At 51.1% G+C, this 20469-nt stretch overlaps 1 protein-coding gene across 1 annotated transcript; it reads right to left on the bottom strand.

The window, feature by feature from the left end:
• Positions 1-722: 722 nt before the first annotated feature.
• Positions 723-17027, bottom strand: IDH2 (isocitrate dehydrogenase (NADP(+)) 2). Its single transcript, XM_006058226.3, has 11 exons — positions 16797-17027; positions 8384-8475; positions 6847-7012; positions 6197-6357; positions 5962-6105; positions 4973-5109; positions 4640-4791; positions 2188-2300; positions 1918-2015; positions 1751-1843; positions 723-1130 (listed from the first exon to the last, which is right to left on the bottom strand). The coding sequence occupies exons 1-11, from the start codon at positions 16909-16911 to the stop codon at positions 1043-1045; spliced, it is 1359 nt and encodes a 452-aa protein (XP_006058288.3). The 5' UTR covers positions 16912-17027; the 3' UTR covers positions 723-1042.
• Positions 17028-20469: the final 3442 nt, after the last annotated feature.

Here is a 20469-nt window from a genome sequence, read left to right as displayed (position 1 = left end):
GAACTGTAACTCGCAAGGCTCCTCTGTCCATGGGATTTTCCAGGCGAGAATACTGAAGTGGGTGGCCATGCCCTCCTTCAGGGGATCTTCCTGACCCAGGGATCGAACCTCATCTCTTACATCTCCTGCATTGGCAGGCAGGTTCTTTGCCACTAGCATGTATAAACAACTCTATAATCTTAGTGTTCTAGTTTTGCCAAAGAATAGCGAAGAGGAGCCCGAGTCTGGGATTCAGTGGCCTGGACCAACCACATGGGAGCCCCACGCACACTCCCAGGCTCAAGCTCTAAGCAGCCGTGGGCAAGGAACTGAGGCGGTTACTCTGTGGGACCTGTTTTGAGGACTGAGAAACAGGCAAATCAAGAGGTCTGGAGACGTTTAGAAAGTTAAAACCAACAATAACAAAACATTGTTGGTTAAAACCAACAATAACAACAACAAAACACAAAAAAGTATAACCAGAATCAAGTGGGAAGTGGTTACTCTCAAAAAGGAGAAGAGGATATAGAAACCAGAACGTGCTGGGAAATCCCAGTGAACGCCCCTCGAAGACCTGCTGCCGGGTCACCCCCACCCCCGGCACCCGGCCCCTGGACCGCAGAGGCCTGAGGCAGCCTGGGCGTCCCAGTCCACCCCTGCTGGAATCCACCAGCCCTTTGAAGGCGTCTGCTTCTTCAGCCCTGGCTGCCTCCTTCCCCTCAGGGACAAACACAGCAGACCTGTTTTGTGAAGAATTTTTTAGTAGCTAAATATGGCACCATGTGTCCCGAGGGCAATATAAATTACAGTATGCAAAAGATACCACCGGCTGAGGTAAAACACACTGTTCCTGCCTCACGTCACCATGAGGGGAAACACACAGATACTTTTAAAAACTTCTTGCTTATAAAAAAAAAAAACGTCCCCTAGAAAGGCCTCCTAACAGGGGCTAAGAGGCTCACCCTCCACCGCGGGGCGTGTCGGTCGGGGGGGCAGGGGGACCCCTGGCTGCCCGCTCGCCTCCGGCCCGGCCAGCTCGGCAGCTGGCAGCAACCCTGGCCCGCTACTGCTGGCCCAGAGCTCTGTCCAGGTTGCTCTTGATGGTGTCCAGGAAGTCCGAGGTGTTCAGGAAGTGTTCGTTCAGCTTCACGCTGTTGAGAGAGCACGTGCATGTGAGGGTGGTCCTGACAGACACCCCCCCGCCACCGCCGCCCCGTCCAGGGCAGCGTCCAGACAGTAGGCCTCTCGTGCCGTTGTGCGGAGGGCTGCAAGCCAGAGGCTACCTGGAGCCCACTGTCAAGAGGCTACAACGGGACTTCCCTGGTGGTGCAGTGGTTAAGAATCTGCACTTCCACTGCAGGGGGTGCAGGTTCGATCCCTGGTCAGGGAGCTAAGATCCTACATACAGCATGGTGTGGGCAAAAAAAAGGGGGGGAGGGGGCCACAGCAAACTCAGCAGGAACCCAGCGAGGCCTGGCTTTGCTTTTCCAGATTACAACAGGCAGCTCAGTAAAGCTCTTCTGAGAGAAGCCGGGAGGTGGTTGTGGCAGGGGATGGAAGGTTCTGAGCAGCTGGCCTAGGGACAGGGACCCATTCACTGGGCCTGGTGTGGGGAGGCTAGCCCCAGCCATCACTCAGGGCCATGGACCTGTCCTGTCCCCTGGCAGCCAAGCTGACTTAGGAAGAAGCCTCTACAAGGGACCCTGGGCTACGATCCACCTGACCCTGAGGCCCCAGAAGCCCAGCCCTGCCTTGACCCCAGACCACTCACTTGCTGAGGCCGTGGATGCAGCCTGCCAGGTCCTTGGTCATGGCTCCACTCTCCACTGTCTCGACACACACCTTCTCCAGGGTCTGGGCGAACCTGCAGGGCACGGGGCAGAGTGAGACCCCAGCTGTATGGAGCTGAAGCCCAGAACCTGCCCAGAACCAACTCACCTGATGAGGTCCTGGTTCCCGTCCAACTTGCCCCGGTGTTCTAGGCCACGTGTCCAGGCAAAGATGCTGGCGATGGGGTTGGTGCTGGTCGGCCGGCCCTGGAGGAAGAGGTCACAGGGGGATGAAGAGCCAAGCAACCAATGTAAAGGCCCCTTGGACACAGATGCCCCCTCTAGACTGACAGGACCAGGCCCACGCGCCCAGCCCTCAGGGCCAGTGGGCTTGGGCTCTGGGCATAGAAGGGCACGCAGCCACCGCCCTAGCACTCACCTTCTGGTGCTCCCGAAAGTGGCGGGTAACCGTGCCATGAGCAGCCTCAGCCTCAATGGTCTTCCCATCCGGGCAGACCAGCACGGACGTCATCAGACCAAGGGAGCCAAAGCCTGGAGAGCAGGAAGACCCCCCTCAGTGCCAGCACCTCTCCTCAGGCACTTGTGTTGGGTCTCCAGGGCCCAGCACAGGGCAGGTGGCACTCAGAGGTGGTTCTCATCCACCTGCTAGCATACACCCACATCCCCTACCTCCAGGTGCCCCAGAATCTATGGCCCCCCAGGGCACAAGACCCCCCCCACAAAGTTCTACCCACCTACCCTGGCAGGTGACCAAGAGGCTCATTCAAGCAGGAAGAATAAAGCCTGTGGCCAGCTATTTTACAGTCATCCCTTTATCTGCTCTTTTGAGTATGTGTGTATTAGTTGCTCAGTCGTGTCCGACTCTTCACAACCCCACAGACTGTAGCCCGCCAGGCTCCTCTGTCCATGGAATTCTCCAGGCAAGAATACTGGAATGGGTTGCCATGCCCTCCTCCAGGGGATCTTGCCAACCCAGGGATCAAACCCAGGTCTTCCAAATTGCAGGCAGATTCTTTACTGTTTGAGCTACCCAGGAAGCTCTCTGCTTTTAGGCCACTTGAAAGTTTTACGATTTGGGACATCCCTGGTGGTCCAGTGGATAAAACTCATCACTCCCAAAGCAGGGGGCATAGGTTCGATCCCCAGTCAGGGACCTAGATCCCACATGACGAAACTAAAGATCCCAAAGGGCGGCAACAAAGATCAAGGATCCTGTATGCCACAACAAAGACCTGGCACAGTCAAATAAACAATAAATATTTAAAAATTTAAAAAGAGCTTTGTGATCTACTTCCAAATTTTTTCAAATCCAGATGTCAATGTTTACTATGGTCAAGGTCTCCTGGGCTTCAAAAGCACCCCACAGCACCATAATAAGCCCAAGAAAGAAAAAGTGGGCAACTTCTAGAGGGAAATTATTTGCCTAAGAATTTTTGCTGTTGGGGCAGAGAAAGGGGGATCCCATCTCCATTTTCATGTGGGACCTTCATACTCACTAGTCCTTACACACTTCATGCCTTTCTCTTGTGTGCTAGGGCTTGTCATCCTTCCATCCTAGATAGGAACTGTTCTAGTGAGAGGGTCACACTGAACTTTTCAAAATAAAGTCGAAGGTTTTTATGAAGCACAGAGACCCTCTGCCTTTTCACTGCAGCCTGACATGGGTTTCACTTTTTCCTCATGGGAGCTAGACCTCGCCCCCCTCTCTCACAGAGCCTGGTTTCTCTTCCACTCCCTATGCATACATGTTGCCTCTTCCCATTATCTTTCTTGCTCTGAGTCCCAATAAGATGACTGTATCTGTGCCTGCTCAATTGTATCCAACTGTCTGCGACCCCATGAACTGGAGCCTAGGTTCCTCTGTCCATGGGATCCTCAGGCAAGAATACTGAAGTGAGTTGCCATTTCCTTCTCCAGAGGATCTTCTTGGACCAGGGATCGAACCCTCGTCTCCTGCATTGGCAGGCAGATGCTTTACCACTGGATCACCTGGGAAGCCCCTCGTTCCCATTACAACTGAATATTTCTTTCTGTTCCTCCCTAATGGCTTTCTGCTGCAACTCAGCTTGTCTTTTAGGATGCTGTAGGGCTGGGGGGTTTGCCATCATCCCCCAATATTGTCCTATATCCACAAGGTTTACTGTGCAGAACAAATTCTTTGCAATTTAAAGAGCATCTGGTTGTACTGGGTTGGCTAAAAACTTGGCCAAAGATGTTACAGAAAAACCTGAACAAACTTTTCAGTCAACCAAATACTTACTCCCATTTTTCTACTACAGCCAAACCTCGACCAAATCTGGAGCCAAGCAGAGTCACCTGGTCCTTCCATGCGCTGTGCTGTGCTAAGTCACTTCAGCCATGTCTGACTCCTCGTGACCCCATGGACTGTAGCCCACCAGCTTCCTCTCTCCATGGGATTCTCCAGGCAAGAATACTGGAGTGGGCTGCCATGCCCTCCTCCAGGGGATCTTCCCAACCCAGGGATTGAACCCGTGTCTCTTGAGTCTCCTGCATGGACAGGAACATCTCCTGCATGGATAGGCCCTTTCACAGATGGGAACAACCTCAGGGCTAACAAGCCTGGCCTTTAGGACCTAAATTGCTGTGTACTACTTCCTCTGGAACAGCAGCCTTAGCAATACCCCAGTCCAAACATAACAAATGACCCTTCCTCACTCAGACACCAGAGAGCCCCTGGGCCATGTGTCTACAGCAGACCCTGCGATGAGCAGGCAAGCTCCAGTCCAGCTGCTCCACTGGAGCAGTTTCCTCCCAAAAGGGTGTGCAAACCAGCGCCCCGACTCCCGGCCCACCCTCTCTCCCAGCAAGGGAAAACCGACGGTCCACCCCCATCCCCGCGGAGAGCGTACCCTGGGCCAGGATGTCCGACTGCACGTCTCCGTCGTAGTTCTTGCAGGCCCACACAAAGCCGCCCGAGGACTTGAGGACCTGAGCCACCATGTCATCAATGAGCCGGTGCTCGTACCAGATCTTATGTTTGTCGAATTCAGTCTTGTAGTGCCTGGGAGCAAAGGGGCTTGTGGTGAAGAGCGGGCAGGAGGCTGACAGGTTGGGGAATCCCTCCCTGAGCCTCAGGGCCAAGACAGACACACTAGGACAGCCTCCCCGGGTGGGTAAGACTGAGCGGACCAGGAAGGAGGGTCATGGACTCCTTGGGAAACAGTAAAGGGAGAAGCCATTACTTCTCAAAGATGGCCTGGAAGATGTCCTTGAAGCGCCCGTCGTAGGCTTTCAGGATGGTGTTCTTGGTGCTCATGTAGAGCGGCCACTTCTTCTGGATGGCATACTGGAAGCAGCTGTGCGCAAAACCTGAGATGGACTGCAGGGAGAGAGAGGTCCCTGGAGTGGTCCCCCGGGCAGGCCCAGCCCTGGGAACAGCAGTTCCCTCCCCGCACTCGACCCAGGCAGTCAGGGTTCACCTAGCCCTCTGGAGTGAGGATTCCGTGGACAGAGGAGCCTGGCGGGCTACAGACATGGAGAGTTAGACACGACTGAGCGATGAACACTTTCACTTTTTATTTTCCTGGAGTGAGCATCTGCTGTTGCTGCTGGCCCACCACCCTATTCCCAATTTCTGGGAGAAAGCAGACGCCCAGCTTTACTTGGAAAAGCTATCACCTTCCCCATTTCCAAAACCATATGGCTAGGGTGGGGCCATGCCCTCAGCCCACCTGCTTGTCTCTCCTGTGTCCCGGGTTTATCCAGTCAGAGCCCTTCCTCCCCTGGGCCTTCATGATTGGCTGGGAGATGGCCATGTGACCCAAGCCATCTACTTTAGCTGGAACCAGGAGCCAAAAAGGCTCTTTTCTGCTAGGATAGCCAGGCTGGCAGGGATAAGCCCGGAGCCAGTGTTGGCCATTTCTTCATGGCCTAAGAATGAGGCCAACCACAGAGGAAAGGAAAGCCAAGAAATGGGGGTAGGGAGGGAAAGAAGCACTTACCCAGTTTGCTGTAAACCAAGAGCTGACAACCAATATGCCCCAAGACGCACCCGAGAATGAGCACAGGATGCTAGGCGTACCATAGGGCGCCCTGAATACACTTAAAGATGCATTTGCTCTCAGGCCTCAGACCTTCAGGCCACCGACACAGGAAGAGTCAGAACCACCAACCCAATGTGGCCGGAGACAGAGACATAGGTGGGGGAGGGAGCGCAGGAGCCGCTGCTCACCTCATCCGTGTTGTACATGCCCATGCCCACGCCACCAGCGGGAAAGTTGTACACCTCCCATTCCTTAGGGCCGCTGCCATCCTTTGGGGTGAAGACCACCTTGAATGTGCCAGCCCGGTCAACCACAAAGTCTGTGGCTTTGTACTGCAGAGATGAGAAGATGGCTCAGGCCCAGGGCTCCAGCTGGGGGTAAGGTGTCCCAGGCCCTCGGAGCCCCACTCCCACCAGGGCCAACCTGGTCGCCGTGGGCATGCCTGCCAATGGTGATGGGCTTGGTCCAGCCAGGGACGAGACGCGGGATGTTCTTACAGATGATGGGCTCCCGGAAGACAGTTCCCCCGAGGATGTTCCGGATGGTTCCATTGGGGCTCTTCCACATCTTCTTCAGCTTGAACTCTATGAGGACAAAGATGAAGTGGCCCCACTGCAGCCCAAACCTTCCGACCAGGATCTGAACCCTAAGCGGGAATGTAGCTAGAAGGGGGCTCCTAAAAACCACCCTGGGGAAGCAGCAGAGTCGAGAGTGGCCATGGACACTCCTGAATCAGATTTCTTAGCTTCAAGATCCAGCTGTGCCACCTCAGGCAAGAGCCCATAAAACGAAACTGTTGATAAAACCCCGGGTCTTTTGGCTTGTTGTGAGACTTAAATGCACGTTGTGTGTGAAGTGCCCAGAACAGTAGCTGGCACGTGGTGAGCACTCTGTCAGCCGTATCACTGCCGCTTCACACTGGGCGGAGCTCAGCCTGATGAACCTGGCAACACACAGCCTCAGTCCAGACGCTGCGCTTCCAGCCCCACCCGCCAGGCTCAGCCTAAGACGCGACCCTCTAACTCCTTGTCCCCACCCGCGCCGTCCCAGCCGCCCCACCCCGCCCCTCGCACCTTCCACACGGGCCTCGTCAGGGGTGATGGTAGCGCACTTCACAGCCACACTGTACTTCTGGGTGGCCAACGCGGAGTCGACGGTGACCTGGTCATTGGTCTGGTCACGGTTCGGGAGCCCCAGGTCGAAATACTTGAGCTGGACGTCCACGTGGGGCAGGATGAGCTAGAAACAGACAGCCGGGGCCAGGCATCAGCCCAGATTGACTGGGATTCAGGGGCACCTGGGTTCACCCCGTCTGGGAGGGGAAGAGGAAAGACGTCTGGAGGGCTGGCCAAAGCTGGCAGGAAGCTGGGGCTCTGAAGAGAGGCTGGCAGATCAGGCTGAAGCCCCTTGGAGGGCTCTTTCCCAGCGTGGACCACGTAAAACACCACCGATCCCCCGCGGTGGCCCATCAACTCAGCCAAACCCCACTCCAAACACATCTAGAGTTCTCCGAACAGCGGGTTCCCTCTCCTTCCCCATTCAGAAGCGGCAATTCTCAACCTTGTTCCTGGGGACAGACACACAAGGCGGGGGTCTTCACATGGACCGTGTATTCCCCCGGGCAGACCCAGCCCACAGAGACTCTGGAGCAGTCAAGCAGCCACCCTGGGAACCACCTGCAGTGGTGGCTCAAACACATCACTGTCCCCAACCGACGCCACCCCACGACTCACGATGACATCCCCAGACCGCTAAGGAAAGGTTCATGATCCCTGCTCAGCTTTCACTCCCTCAAGAGAGTGCGTCGGAACGCAGTGGATCAAGACAACATTCTCAACTGTACTTCAATAAAAAATAAATTAAAAACAAAAAAGAAACTCCTAAAGGATAAGTCAACCTGTGCCAGCTCTCTGAAAGGAGATAAATATTCAATCTGCAACACAGATTGAATTCCTCCAGTGTGTTTCTTATATTTCCTGTATCTGTATATATGTGTTAATTAATCTGAAGAGAAAAACAAAAGCTTAATTTAGCCAAAAAAAAGACATGATATGTGATTATGTTTAATCACATTCTTTAAAATGCTTTAACCTTGGTGAGGACAGTCCCGTGCCTGACCTAAGTCCACGCACCACGACTATTGAGACTGCATCATGGCTAAAGTCCATAGGCCGAAACGAAAAATTCCCCCATGTACAGTGAAGATCTGACACAGCCAAAAAAAGAAGTATTTTAAAAAATAATAAGAGCAGGGACTCCCCTGCTGATCCAGTGGTTGAGAACCTGCCTTCCAATTCAGAGGATGTGGGTTCAATCCCCGGTCTGGGAAATAAGATCCCACATGCTGTGGAACTGAGCCCAAGAGCCACAACTAAGACCCAATGCAGCCAAAAAAATAAATATTTTAAAAATAAATAAAATAACAAGGCCCATGAGTAGTCTGGACATGACAGAAGGGTGGGCAGAAGGAGACAAATAGGGTTGCTCCTGCCCACCAGGGTGATGGGTGAATCCCGGGGACCTGAAGCAGGGCTCAGGAGATGGGAGCTGGGACTGATCACTGAGCCTGGCCAGCCACGTGCAAGGCCGCCCACTTTGGGAGGGAACTACCTTCTCCTTGATGAACTGCCAGATAATACGGGTCATCTCATCGCCGTCCATCTCCACCACTGGCTTCGCCACCTTGATCCTCTTGTCGGCATCTAGAACCAGACACATGCACAGCATATCACAGCCATGAGAAGAGGTCTGTGGGAGAGCCCTTCTCCTCCTGGCCAGACCCACTCTTCACCATGCAGGGAGGCGTGTCAGCCAGGTCCCACTGCCCAGCATTCGCTCCCCCTCCTGCAGAAGCAGCAAGTGAATTATGTGCAGCCGGACGACTCACTCTCCAAAGAAGTGCAAACAGATTTTTTTTTTTAATCTAAAAAGGAAGAAAAATGAGACCCAGGGAGCATGGCTTGTGTCAGGGTCAGGATAGATCCCAGGGCCTTGGCTCAAGCATAGCCTCTGGATGCCCCTGTGGGCCAGATGGAGAGAAGCAGAACGCAAACACAGGCTCCAAATATTTCTTCCCCCAGGGAACAAGACGGAACACGGCTGGCACTGCTCCAGCTCCTCCCAAGGTGCAGTGGGGACTTTGGACCTTCAGCAAGTCTGGTCTAAAGCAGGAGTGGCCCTGCAGAAACCTGTTGGACCTGTTGGGCTGTTGTAGAGCCAGCTCGCTTAATTTTCAGATGCATCTTCTATGAGTTAATGTGATAAGAGCCATCAATTTCTTTTAACGTACTTGTTGTTCAGTCGCTCAGTCATGTCCAACACTTTGGGACCCCATGGACTGTTGCCTCCCAGGCTCCTTTGTCCATGCATGGAATTCTCCAGGCTAGAATACTGGAACAGGTTGCCATTTCCTTCTCCAGAGGATCTTCCTGACCCAGGGATCGAACCCCCGTCTCTTTCTTGGCAGGTGGAACCTTCACCGCTGAGCTACCAGGGGAAGACCTTTAAATGTACTAAAGCTACCATAATCCAAATCCCTAAGGAGAGGTCCATTTGGGGCCAGTCCTAAAGGTTTCAGCCTCAGCTTGGGCTCCACTCAAGCTCTGAGCTTCAGGCACAGCAGCCTGTGGACACCACACCTCAGTGGGGGAGTTCAATGTCAAGACCACAGCAGGCAGCCCTCCCAGCTGTGTATGCAAATGTCAAACCCTCAGAGACCACAGGGCCCGCTTATTTACAACCAGGTGTCAAGGGTAAATGGCCTTTCCTGAAACATCTCAACACAACAGTGCCTACCCTTAGAGAGTGAGGATGGAAAGGAAAACTGACTCAGATAGTAAAGAATCCACCTGTCATGCAGGAGACCCAGGTTCAATCCCTAGGTTGGGAAGATCCCCTGGAGAAGGGAAAGGCAACCCACTCCAGTATTCTTGCCTGGAGAATCCCATGGATAGAGGAGCCTGGTGGGCTACAGTCCATGGGGTCACACAGAGTCAGACACGACTGAGCGACTAACCCTATCACTATCACCACTGATAACAGAGAGAGCAAGAGGCATTATTATCAAAGTCAAGTGTCAGCCTTTCTCAAAGCAACTGCCCAAAGGAGCTGGGAACAGGGATCGGAGGTGTAAGCCACAGCAGCAGAGGCTCATTTTGTTTGTGGGGTGGGTCTTCTTGTTTATTTGTGGCTCATTTTGTTTGTGGGGTGGGTCATTTTGTAGTGGGTCTTTTTTTTTTCTTTTTTCTTTTTCATGCTGTTTGGTGACCAAGGCTTTAAAAAACAGGCCCTTTCAACAACAACAACAAACCTGATTAATAAAGGGGCAAAGGACTTGAATAGCAATTTCTCAAAAAACCATCAATAAGCTCATAAAAATATGTTCAACATCACTAATCATTAGGGAAATGCAAACCAAAACCACAATGAGATACCACCTCACATCCCTTAAGATAGCTACTATCAAAACAAAAACAAAAGCCATAAAGTAACAAGTGTTGATGAGGATGAAAATTGGAACCCCTGTACATTGCTAGTAAGAATATAAAATAGTGGGGCCACTATGGGAACCAGTACGACGGTTCCTCAAAAAATTGGTTAAATAACTAAAAGCCGGGTCTCAAAAAGTTATCTGTGTAACCATGTTCACAACAGAATTATTCACAATAGCCAAGAGGTGGAAGCAACCCAAGTGTCCATCAACAGATGAATGGAGAAATAAAGTGTGATATGAACATTCAAGACGAGAAAAGAACCCTTTGGAAACGAATCCAGGATGTTGAAGAAAAAACTTTTCGCCAAAAAGTTAAACTATGTTCATGATTCTGAGTTTTTTCCAAAACTGGGCCCCACACCTCTTAAACATGGATGTACTTGCTTTCAAACTAAAAAAGGAAGCGCTTCCAAGTTTCAGGGACGGATCTGGCCCTACCTCAATAGCCTTTGCCACTGGTTCTTTTGTTTCAAATTCCACAATGGTAAATTCCTTTTGGATCAGACTTACAATGTGGTGTACTTATATAAACAACATCACCACCTTTCCCAAATAACTTATTTGTTTTTGAGAAGAAGATCTTTAATTTAAAAAGCTTCTCTATTGGAATGGATAAAGAAGATGTGGTACATATATACAATGGAATATTACTCAGCCATTAAAAAGAATGAAATAATTTGCAGCAACATGGATGTACCTAGTCAGTGTCATACTGAGTGAAGCAAGTCAGACAGAGAAAGAAAAACATCGTATGACATCCCTTATATGTGGAATCTAAACAACACTGTCAATCGGCTAAATCCCAATACAAAATAAAAAGTTAAAAAAAAAGTTTTTCTTATTTTATTTCTAATTACATGCATTATTACTTTTGGAAATTACAATGCAGCTAGTAACATTATAGACTTATTCAACCCATTAAGTCAAACTGGGGACCTCATAAACTGTAACACCTACAACAATTCTCCATAAGTATATGACAAAGCCTTATATGCCTGCTCCTATGGAAACTTTCGGAGAAGGCAATGGCACCCCACTCCAGTACTCTTGCCTGGAAAATCCCATGGATGGAGGAGCCTGTTAGGCTGCAATCTATGGGGTCTCACAGAGTCGGACACGACTGAAGTGACTTAGCATAGCATGGAAACTTTATGTAGTACTCAAATACTTTTTCAATTCAGCTGTGACTAACATTTTTGGGAAGTAACTCATAATAAATTAGAAATAGTATTAAGTATGTAAGGATTTAATAACTATATCACCCAAGCTTTTCACAATTCCTATACCTGACTCAGAAGAACAATATTTTAATCTGAATATTTTTTAAAATGTGCTATATATAGACAACGACAGCCTATTCAGCCTTAAAAAGGAAGGAATGCTGACACGTGCTAAACATGGAAAAAACTTGAGGACATCCTGCTAAGTGAAGCAAGACAGTCACACAAAACACAAATATTGTCCAATTCTACTTACATGAGGTACATAGAGTGGTCAGAATTACAGAAACAGAAAGTAGAATGGTGGTTACCAGGGGCCAGGGGGGGAGGAAAGGAAGCAGAGTTGTTTAATGGGTACCGAGTTTCAGTTTTGCAAGATGAAAAAGCTGTGGAGACTGCTGAACAACGAGGTGAGTGTATTTTACTCCGCCGAACTGCACACATGAAAATGGTTAAGGTGGAAGTTCTTCTTGTGCAGTTTTACCATAAAAAATAAGAAATTAAAAAATGCTTTTTAAACCAGTTTAAACCAGTTTAAAAAAAAAAAAAAAAGATTATACATAAAAATCCAGTCCCTCTTAAAGAAGGAGTCACTTCATCCCACTGAGCCCCTGCTCGCCCACAGCAAGGATGAAGGACAGGCTGATAGAGGTCAGCCTCTCCCTCCATCCCAGCCCTGCCATGTGCCCTCCAGAGCACCCCGAGGCATCTGAGTTTGAAAGCTTGCCTATTGTCTAGCCACTATGGTGGAGACAACCCCACCATCTGCCTCTCTCTGGGAGACAGGTGGTGACAGGTGACCTGAAATCCAAGTAACAGTCACCATGAAATCTTCAGATGACCCACTGCACAAATACTATCCTCTTGGGCCGAGTGTAGGATGGAATTACACCAGTCCCAAGAGGTCCGTTAGGCCAACTCCCAGCCGGGGAACATGGAGTAAGGATTTCAAAACCCAGCCCGGGTTTCAGGATCTACTTGCTGCTCAAGTAAAGAGATCTAGCTTCTGGGCTAAAGGGCCCTCCCATGACAGGCACCCCCTCGCCCCCCTCTGTCTATGTAACTGGTTTCACCACATTCCCACCCACGCTTCTGTCAGCAGAGAGACCTAGTAGAATGTGGGGGGAAGCCCCCAATTCCTGAGGGTTCAAGAAGGCTGGGCAGCAATTCCAGAAGAAGCTCTAGCATTTTCTTTGGTGTCCTCCTTCACGCCTCCCTTTCTCTTGCATCCACGTCCAAACCATCACAAACATTCTACCGGCTCTTCCTACAAAATAAGCCCAGAATCCAACCGCCACCAAGGTCCAAGCAACCCTCCTGCCAGGTCCCTGATGCTAGCCAACGGTCCTGTTAAAATGTAAATCAAGTTACACTCCTCTCAAAGCCCTGAAAAGCCTCCTCTTTCACTCAGAAAAGGCCAAAATCCTCCAAAGTGGCCTACAAGCCCCCCCCAACCCCCACAGCCTGACCTCATCTCCCATCGCGCGCTCTGAGCCAGCCTGACTTTCTGTTTCTCCAACAAGCAAAGGTACCCTCCTGCATCATGGCCTTGGCATCAGCATTCCCTCTTCCCCTGAACACTAAACGGCCTGTTTTCATTCCCTTATTCCCTCAGTACAGTAAGTCCCCTACGTATGAACTTTCGAGATGCAGACTTTCAAAGATGCGAACATGCATCTGGTTCCAGCAAGGAACCGGAACCCGTGCCACCAGCAACCGGCGTGAGCGACACTGCAGCTTGCCCTCCGTCCCCTGTTGCTGACGACCCTTCTGCTCTACCATCTCCCGCCTCCAGTCAGTAACTCTTCGCGCCTGTTCACTCGATGCCAGCACCTGTGTGCCAGTGTTGTACTGTACTCCTGTACTTTTCAAGGCACTGTTCTGTACAATTAAAAATGTTTTCTTTATTTTTTTATGGACCATTTATGTGAAAAGTATTATAAATCTATCACAGTACAGTACTAAATAGCCCATTGTGTTAGCTGGGTACCTAAGCTAACTTTGTTGGACTTACAAACAAATGGGCCTTAGGAACAGAACTAGGTCGTATAGGGGACTTACTATCCTTCATTCACTTGGGTCTTACCTGGCAGCCCTACCCAGACCTTCACCCGTATCTTTCTGCCTTATTTGTTCTCCTTGGCTCTTGTCATGTACATCACACCAGCCAACTTCGACCTTGTCTACTGTCCTTCCTCACATTAGGATTTAAGCTCCATAAGCACAGAAGTCTTTGTCCCTTATGCCCAGCTCTGTCCCCAGAGTGTCCCTGGCACAGTGCCTGGCACATAATAGAAGCACAATATTTGCTGAAGTCCATGAATGAATGTCAAGCTACAGTCAGTTCAGTCTGGTCAGGGCTGCCCGGTCATAACCTACTCTTTAGTCAGAAAGTTACTCCATCCCCTCCCCCATCCCGGGATACCTTACCACACCGAGGCCGGTGAGTTCTCACCGTGAAATGGCACCAGACCATCACAAATGTACTTGGGTGGCCAGGTAACGGGCTGGAGTAGCTCACAATTTATCACGTTAATATTTGCCATCTATTGGCATTTTAAACATGGGTTTACAGAAGTGTAAACTCCAGAGCAAGTCACAAGGCTGACTTCCAGTAATCAGAGAGCAATTTCCAACACCCCATCCTGGAATCAGTAAAAGAGGCCTCAGCTTTCCATAAAGGATCTGGGGGACAGGCCCCAGGCCCTTCCAGAAGTTTTTCTTTAAAACCTACAGGGCCGAAACATGACCACCCAAAACACCCCAGATGGGGTACATGCATTCTAAGTCACTTCAGTGTGTCCAACTCTTTGCAACGTTATGGATGTCAGGCTCCTCTGTCCATGGGATTCTGCAGGCAAGAATACTGGAGTGGGCTGCCACGCCCTCCTCCAGGGGAGCTTCCCAACTCGGGACTCAACCTGCATCTCTTATGTCTCCTGCATTGGCAGACGGTTTCTTTACTCCTAGCACCACATCTGCGGACAATGGCACCCCACTCCAGTACTCTTGCCTGGAAAATCCCATGGATGGAGGAACCTGGTGGGCTGCAGTCCATGGGGGTCGCTAAGAGTCAGACATGACTGAAGCGACTTAGCAGCAGCAGCAGCAGCAGCAGTGCCACGTCTGATGGGGTAGCTATGGTCTTATCTGATGCAGCTGAAACAAGGCTCAGTGGAGAACACATAAGAACACTACTGATAGGTCTGCACAACTTCGAACAATTGTTAAATAATTTCCTCTGAAATCTAAAAGGGCAAACAAGTCACCAAGATCTGAAGCAGGTCACGGAGATCTGAAAAGTTGAGGAACAGGCGGGTGAGGAAATTAAGAAGTTCCCAGGCTAGGAGCGGAGTGAAGGAAGGCCAGATAAAGATCCCGCTGAGCGGTTGAGAAGAGCCCACCCTCACTTCCCCAGGCGAACTTATCAGAACCACCACCAGTAGGAGGCCTGTGAGTTGCAAAACTAGAAAGAGACACGTGTGGGAATTACCCGGCAGCAAAAACACAAGAGTATTTTAGCCAAAGCATATTCTTTTCTTGTCATCGAGGGGAATGCCAAGTATTCTGTCTCCAGCAGCGTTGCCAAGTAACAAGCTAGCAGAGGTCACAACTGTACGGTCGCATGCATGTCCAACTCAAACACCAGGCTTTCTCCTCATTAATAACTAAACCCCTCTTAGGGGCTTCTGAAAGGACCTGCCACTGGCTGCTCTTTTTACATGTTACCGAAATTCAGGCCCCCAAAGGGGCTCTGTTTTCTTGTTTATGTGGGTTTTTTTTTTAATTTAATTTAATTTTTTACCATATATGCAGAAGAAAAAATAAAAGGGAGAAGTGGCGAATGTATCTAACTCCTGCCATATTTTGCTGAAGGTGGTGCCATATGGGAAACTTTGTCTGGGGTCTGGGGACCCATGAAACCTTGAGTTGCAGGGCTGGCTCCTTAAAGACAAATTCCATGAGTATACAAAAACAGAAATGCCCCTTTCTCCTTGAAAGGAGAGGGCCGGGGCCTTTCTGGGTTCTGGTCAGCTGCTCCCACACTAGGTTAAAGATTACCTACTCCAGCAGTAAGACCAAGTTGCCTGGGCCCCACCCCCTTGTCCTCACTCCAAGGGGCTGCGGGCCAGGCAGGAGAGGGGTTTCCATGGCAACAGGCAGTAGCCAGGGCCAAGGGACCCACATTGTTCCCTGCCTTTTGCAGCCTGCGATGGAGAGCCAGGGGGCAGACCAATGTCAGAGGGGCAAGCCTGCCTTAATGGAAGTTCAGGCTGCTGCTGCTGCTGCTGCTAAGTCACTTCAGTGTTGTCCGACTCTGTGAGACCCCACAGACGGCAGCCCACCAGGCTCCCCCGTCCCTGGATGCCCTACTTATCAAGACTACTGTCGTTTCAGGACTTCCTTGGTGGTCCAGTGGCTACGACTCCGCGCTCCAAATACAGGGGGCCCGAGTTCGATCCCGAATAAGGGAACTAGATCCCATATGCCGAAACGAAGACCTGGCACGGCCAAAAAAAAAATACTGCCGTCTCTCCGAAGCAGTGGACTAAGGGTACCACAGAAGTTATGACGCACGATTTGGAAAAGTGACATTTTGGTTCGGTTGCCAGGTCTCCTGGTCGGGTGAGCTGGGCAGGGCCCAGGAGTGGCGCGGGAGCCTGCTGGCGAGAAGAGGCCGGTCAAGCCAAGGACAGGCCCCAGGATGGAGCTTCAAGTGTGTCGACAAGGAGAACGGGGGCGTCCAAACAAAGCGAAAATAAAAAGGACGCTCCTCCAGCTGTAGCCTAAAAGGCTCCAAAAATAGCCGACGAGCGCCTGACAGCGAGCAGGGGTTACCTAGAGCCCAGGGTGAGAAGGAAGGGGAAGTGGCTGCCTCCTCCCTCCCCTCCTTTGTCTGATCAGGGACCGCGCCGAGACCCTCCCTCTCGCTGGGGAGCGGGCCAGGCGCTCCGGCACCCACTCGGTTGCTTTGTCTCCCTCCAGGAGCGCAGGGCGGGCAGGATACCCTCTGAGCCCGGGATACCCCCAGAACCCCCTGCGGGAAAATCTGGGGGCGCAGGGCTGCAAGGGCCGAGATCGCCCCGGGCTACCAGTTGCCACCTTTCTTCAAGTCCCCACCCCTGCGACTGGCACAGCCTGGAAGGTGGGGCAAGGGAGCAAGCCCCCGTGCGCCGGCTCTTTGTGTGCTCTACCCCGCCATCCCCGGCCCGCGGGCGTCCCGGGTCGCGCTCGCTGGTCCCCGCCCGGAAGGCCGCCACGTCGCGGTGCCGGGCGCGCACCCCGCCCGGACCCTCCTCGTGGCACTCACAGTGGCGCCGCGGCTGCTCTTGCAAGTTGGGGGCTGTCAAGGCTGCTGGCGCCCAGGCCGACCCGGAGCCAGAGGCTCTGCAGAGCGAGCGTACGACCCGCAGGTAACCAGCCATCCCGAGCGGGTGGGCGGTCGGACTGGCGGATGAGCGAGCGAAGGAAACCGGGTAGGCGAGATCCGAGCGCCGGCAGCTGCCTGGCGGCGGGCTGCGGAGGCCTGCGAAGCGCGGGCCGCGCGGGCAGGGCCGGGGCGGGGCTGCCGGGGCCGCCACCCTATTGGGCCTCACCGGGAGGAGGCGGAGTCCGGCCTGGGGGACTCCTCCCCCGGCCCTGCACCAGCCGAGGCTCCGCCCCCGCACCCCGAGAGGTTCTCTGGGCACCGGAGGAGGCTCGGCTCCACTGGAGCGAGAAGCGAGTGAGACCGTGATCCCTCTACAGGTAAAGGCCAGACCCTGGAACACGCTGAGACCGACTGGCACCGGGAGCAGGGGATGGGAGCTGGAGGATTGGGGGAGCCGTTAGCGAGGAATAACTCTCATTCCAGGATGCCCTATTTAAACCAGAGTGTCCATTGCTGACGCATCAGCTTAAGCCCAAAAAGGCAAATTTGAACAAACAACTGCATCCTTCGCATTGGCTGGGCTGAAATTTCCGGGCGCATTAACCAGTGCGGGTTCCGCGTTCTTGAACTAAGATCATGGCCACCTCGGGTCTTCTCGGATTCTCTCTCAGATCCTCCTACGCGTTAGGTAGACTGACCCGACTCAAGAACTGGAGTCCCACTGCTTCAGCAGGTCAAGCTGCTAGTCCTCGAAGTCATTCAGCATAGCCAGAGTCTGTACCCTCCCTTCCGAGAGGGGAACGATAACAGTAACAGGGCTGCCAGAAGACTTGGGTGAAAAAACATATGTTAAAGCCTTGACACACCCTGTACAACCACCGATGCTTATCAGGCAGTACTCAGGCAGCCTGGCTGAATAATCTACCAGGCACGTTTTTGCCTGCTTTCATACAAAAGACAATACTGGTCGGATCTGCCATAAACAACCAAAGTCTCAGCTGGGGCTGGGTTTTATTTAGAAACATCTGAGGCCAGCCCCCCACTTTCCCAGTTACACCAGCTCCCTCCAATGCTGGCCACCTCTTTCTGCCCTGTGTTCCCAGCTCTCCCCTTCATTGCCTCAGAGTCAACATTGCCAGATGGAGCTGGGCCAGCAAAGTGACCTTGAATTACTGACTTCAAAGTTTCCTTCTCCCTGTCTCAGCCAGGCAGAGCTACCGCTTTGGCCCAGAGATCTAGTAGATTGGGCCCAAAGCGGGGCTGTTTGGGGCACCCCCCCAAAGTCTAAGGCCTTATTCAGAGGCCTGATCTTGAGCCAGCATGTCCCAGAATAACCCATCATCCCTTTCATTTTGTTCCCAATTCTCTTGCTCAAAACCCAAGTAGAAAAAAGAGAAGAAAAAACCAAAAACCCACAAGCAGAGACCGTGGAAGCCTCTGGTATTTGGCTTTCATGCCATCCTAGTATCATCAGGTACAAAGGCCTCACTGTTTATACCTATAAACTGGGAGAATGCCCTCCCCCCAGCCTCCTTTTGGCTCAAAAGATCAGATTCTGTTATGTACAACTTACCTGTACTGCCACATCTGAAATGGTTATAAAGAAATTGCCCTCCACATATTGTTTCTTTATATTGTGGACCAGGGTATCGAGGCCTGGCAAGAGGCAGTACTAGAGTATCAGCGTATTCCAGAGTCTGGCCCTTACCTGTAGAGGGATCAGGGTAGGAACACATGGGTCCTTTGCAAGCACAGCAGCAGCCCAGGATAATCAAGCCAAAATCTTCCGATTAAACTCTTCTCACTGCCCCACCTCCCAGGGCTCCAGCTCCATGGCAGCCTTGTCCATCCAGTATCATTTGGTGAGGCAGTTGGTGTCAGCTCCATTGGTTCAGAGAAGTTAGCACACTTGCTCAAAAAGACACAGCTGGGAAGTAGCAGAACTCTGGTTCATACACATGAAAGTGAAGTGTCAGTCATGGCCGACTCTTTGTGACCCTGAGGGTAAAGACTGAGTGATATGCATTTTGTTAGCTAGGCTCCTCTGTCCATGGAATTCTCCAGGGAAGAATACTGGAGTGGGTAGTCATTCCTTCTCAGGGATCAAACCTGGGTCTCCCGCATTACAGGTAACTTCTTTACTGTCTGAGCCACCAGGGAAGCCAGTTCACATCCATATACCTGGCTGAGAGTCCATCATTCTTTTAAGGAAAAAGAGAAGGAACCAGAGTCCCTATTTATTGTACTTGTTTGGAATTTTTGGTGGTGATAACTACTAGCCTTGAAGCCACCTCAGAGAAAGATGATGTTTCAAGGAAAGATGCTTAGATCCTCCAGTTTGGGGTCAGCAGAATTGGAAACTCCCACCCTTGCACATTTTTAGTCAACTTCAACTAAGTTGTTGAGTCTAGGTCATGTGCAGATTCCTTGTTCAGTTCAGTTCAGTCGCACAGTCGTGTCCAGCTCTTTGCAACCCCATGGGCTACAGCACACCAGGCCTCCCTATCCATCACCAATTCCCGGAGTCTGCTCAAACTCATGTCCATTGAGTCAGTGATACCATCCAACCATCTCATCCTCTGTCGTCCCCTTCTCCTGCCTTCAATCTTTCCCAGCATCAGGGTCTTTTCAAAAGAGTCACCTCTTTGCATCAGGTGGCCAAAGTATTGGAGTTTCAGCTTCAACATCAGTCCTTCCAATGAACACTCGGGACTGATCTCCTTTAGGATGGACTGGCTGGATCTCCTTGCAGTCCAAGGGACTCTCAAAAGTCTTTTCCAACACCACAGTTCAAAAGCAACAATTCTTCAGTGCTCAGCTTTCTTTGTAGTCCAATTCTCATATCCATACATGACTACTGGAAAAACCATAGCCTTGACTAGATGGACCATTGTTGGCAAAGGAATGTCTCTGCTTTTTAATATGCTGTCCAGGTTGGTCATAACTTTCCTTCCAAGGAGTAAGTGTCTTTTAATTTCATGGCTGCAGTCACCATCTGCAGTGATTTTGGAGCCTAAAAAAATAAAGTCTGACACTGTTTCCACTGTTTCCCCATCTATTTGCCATGAAATGATGGGACTGGATGCCATGATCTTAGTTTTCTGAACGTTGAGCTTTAAGCCAACTTTTTCAGTCTCCTCTTTCACTTTCATCAAGAGGCTCTTTAGTTCATTTTCTGCCATAAGGGTGGTATCAGCTGCATATCTGAGGTTATTGATATTTCTCCCGGCATATTGATTCCAGTCCAGCGTTTCTCATGATGTACTCTGCATAGAAGTTAAATAAGCAAGGTGACAATATACGGCCTTGATGTATTCCTTTTCCTCTTTGGAACCAGTCTGTTGTTCCATGTCCAGTTCTAACTGTTGCTTCCTGACCTGCATACAGATTTCTCAAGAGGCAGGTCAGGTGGTCTGGTATTCCCTTCTCTTTCAGAATTTTGTGATCCACACAGTCAAAGGCTTTGGCATAGTCAATAAAGCAGAAATAGATGTTTTTCTGGAACTCTCTTGCTTTTTCAATGGTCCAGCAGATGTTGGCAATATGATCTCTGGTTCCTCTGCCTTTTCTAAAACCAGCTTGAACATCTGGAAGTTTATGGTAAAGCTAGTAA

Source organism: Bubalus bubalis, chromosome 20 (assembly GCF_019923935.1).
Source record: "Bubalus bubalis isolate 160015118507 breed Murrah chromosome 20, NDDB_SH_1, whole genome shotgun sequence".
NCBI classification, from domain to species: domain Eukaryota; kingdom Metazoa; phylum Chordata; class Mammalia; order Artiodactyla; family Bovidae; genus Bubalus; species Bubalus bubalis.
Note: the sequence above shows the minus strand (reverse complement) of the source record. Positions and strands in the feature narration are given on the sequence as shown.